General features: G+C 50.1%; 1 protein-coding gene across 1 annotated transcript in view; it reads left to right on the top strand.

Moving 5' to 3' along the window:
• Window positions 1-879, top strand: part of EMH_0036960 (SAG family member) — a gene marked incomplete at both ends in the record, with an annotated part of 1177 nt that extends 298 nt beyond the window's left edge. The window contains 3 exons of the mRNA XM_013495139.1: window positions 15-181; window positions 273-664; window positions 771-879. Coding sequence (XP_013350593.1) covers window positions 15-181; window positions 273-664; window positions 771-879 — 668 coding nt within the window. The remainder of the gene's footprint in view (window positions 1-14; window positions 182-272; window positions 665-770) is intronic.
• Window positions 880-969: the final 90 nt, after the last annotated feature.

The following is a 969-nucleotide window of genomic DNA, read 5'->3' as shown; positions in this document are numbered from 1 at the left end:
TCGTTTTTTTGCAGATGATACTACTGTGTGCCTCGACGAAATGAACGCTGCACGCGAAGCCGCTGGACTCAAACACTTCCTAACGGAGAGCGAACAACTAACGTGGCCTGAACTTAAAGTGCAGCAAAGAGAAAAGCAAAACAATCCTGCATGGGATACTGTTTGTAAGGCTCTGATAGCAGTAAGTGGCTTCCAATACTGCCTGCGAACTTCGTATTCCTATCTCTACTTCAGGCTGTCTCATTTCTTCACCCGTGCATTTTTCATTTCAGGAAGAAACAGAACAACTAGAAAACAGCCCAGATGAAAATGGATTTAAAAGTGGCACGTACGCCTTCATGGCCTTGGAATCAGAGACGCCTGACTGCGCCGCCGCAGTGAGCCACTGGAAGGACGCCGCCAGCAACTTCACTACAATCCCTCCGGCGAAGAATGACGAAGGGAAACTCTACGACAAACAGCAGAACATTTCTTTTGTTGCTCTGTACAACCCTCAAGAGAATGCCGCTGCTGATTGCCGAGTCGTCACCTGCACTCTACCAGCAGCTTCCACCTCTACACCAGAAACAGTCAACTTCCGGAGCACTGAGAAAGACAAGCATGGCTATGCTCTACTGTGCATGACCACACCTGAAGCACTTAAGGACGACGAAGCTCCCTTCACGTGAGTTGGCAACAATTTCATGGAAAATGATAGCTGTGTACAGGGCTTGATGTTGGATGCGAATACAGTCTTGTGTGTTGTTCATCTGTTGGCGAATTGCGCGCAGCGAAGAGCAGTGGAAGAAGATCAAGGCATCCATCACAGGTTCTGCCTCTGCTGTTGCCCCGAGTTTGCTTGCCGTCGCTATTGCGGCCCTTGGCTTGGTTGCCCTTTAAAGCAGTTCCCTTTCCGTGGCACCCGGCGGCTGCCTGTACTCTTCAAGCAAGGCCGCGCTCCGCAGCGTCTTATTCACATTTTCCTTTCTG

Source organism: Eimeria mitis, genomic scaffold, assembly GCF_000499745.2.
Source record: "Eimeria mitis Houghton genomic scaffold, Emh_scaff1438, whole genome shotgun sequence".
In the NCBI taxonomy this organism is placed as follows: Eukaryota; Apicomplexa; class Conoidasida; order Eucoccidiorida; family Eimeriidae; genus Eimeria; species Eimeria mitis.
This window is presented reverse-complemented; position numbering and strand designations above follow the sequence as displayed.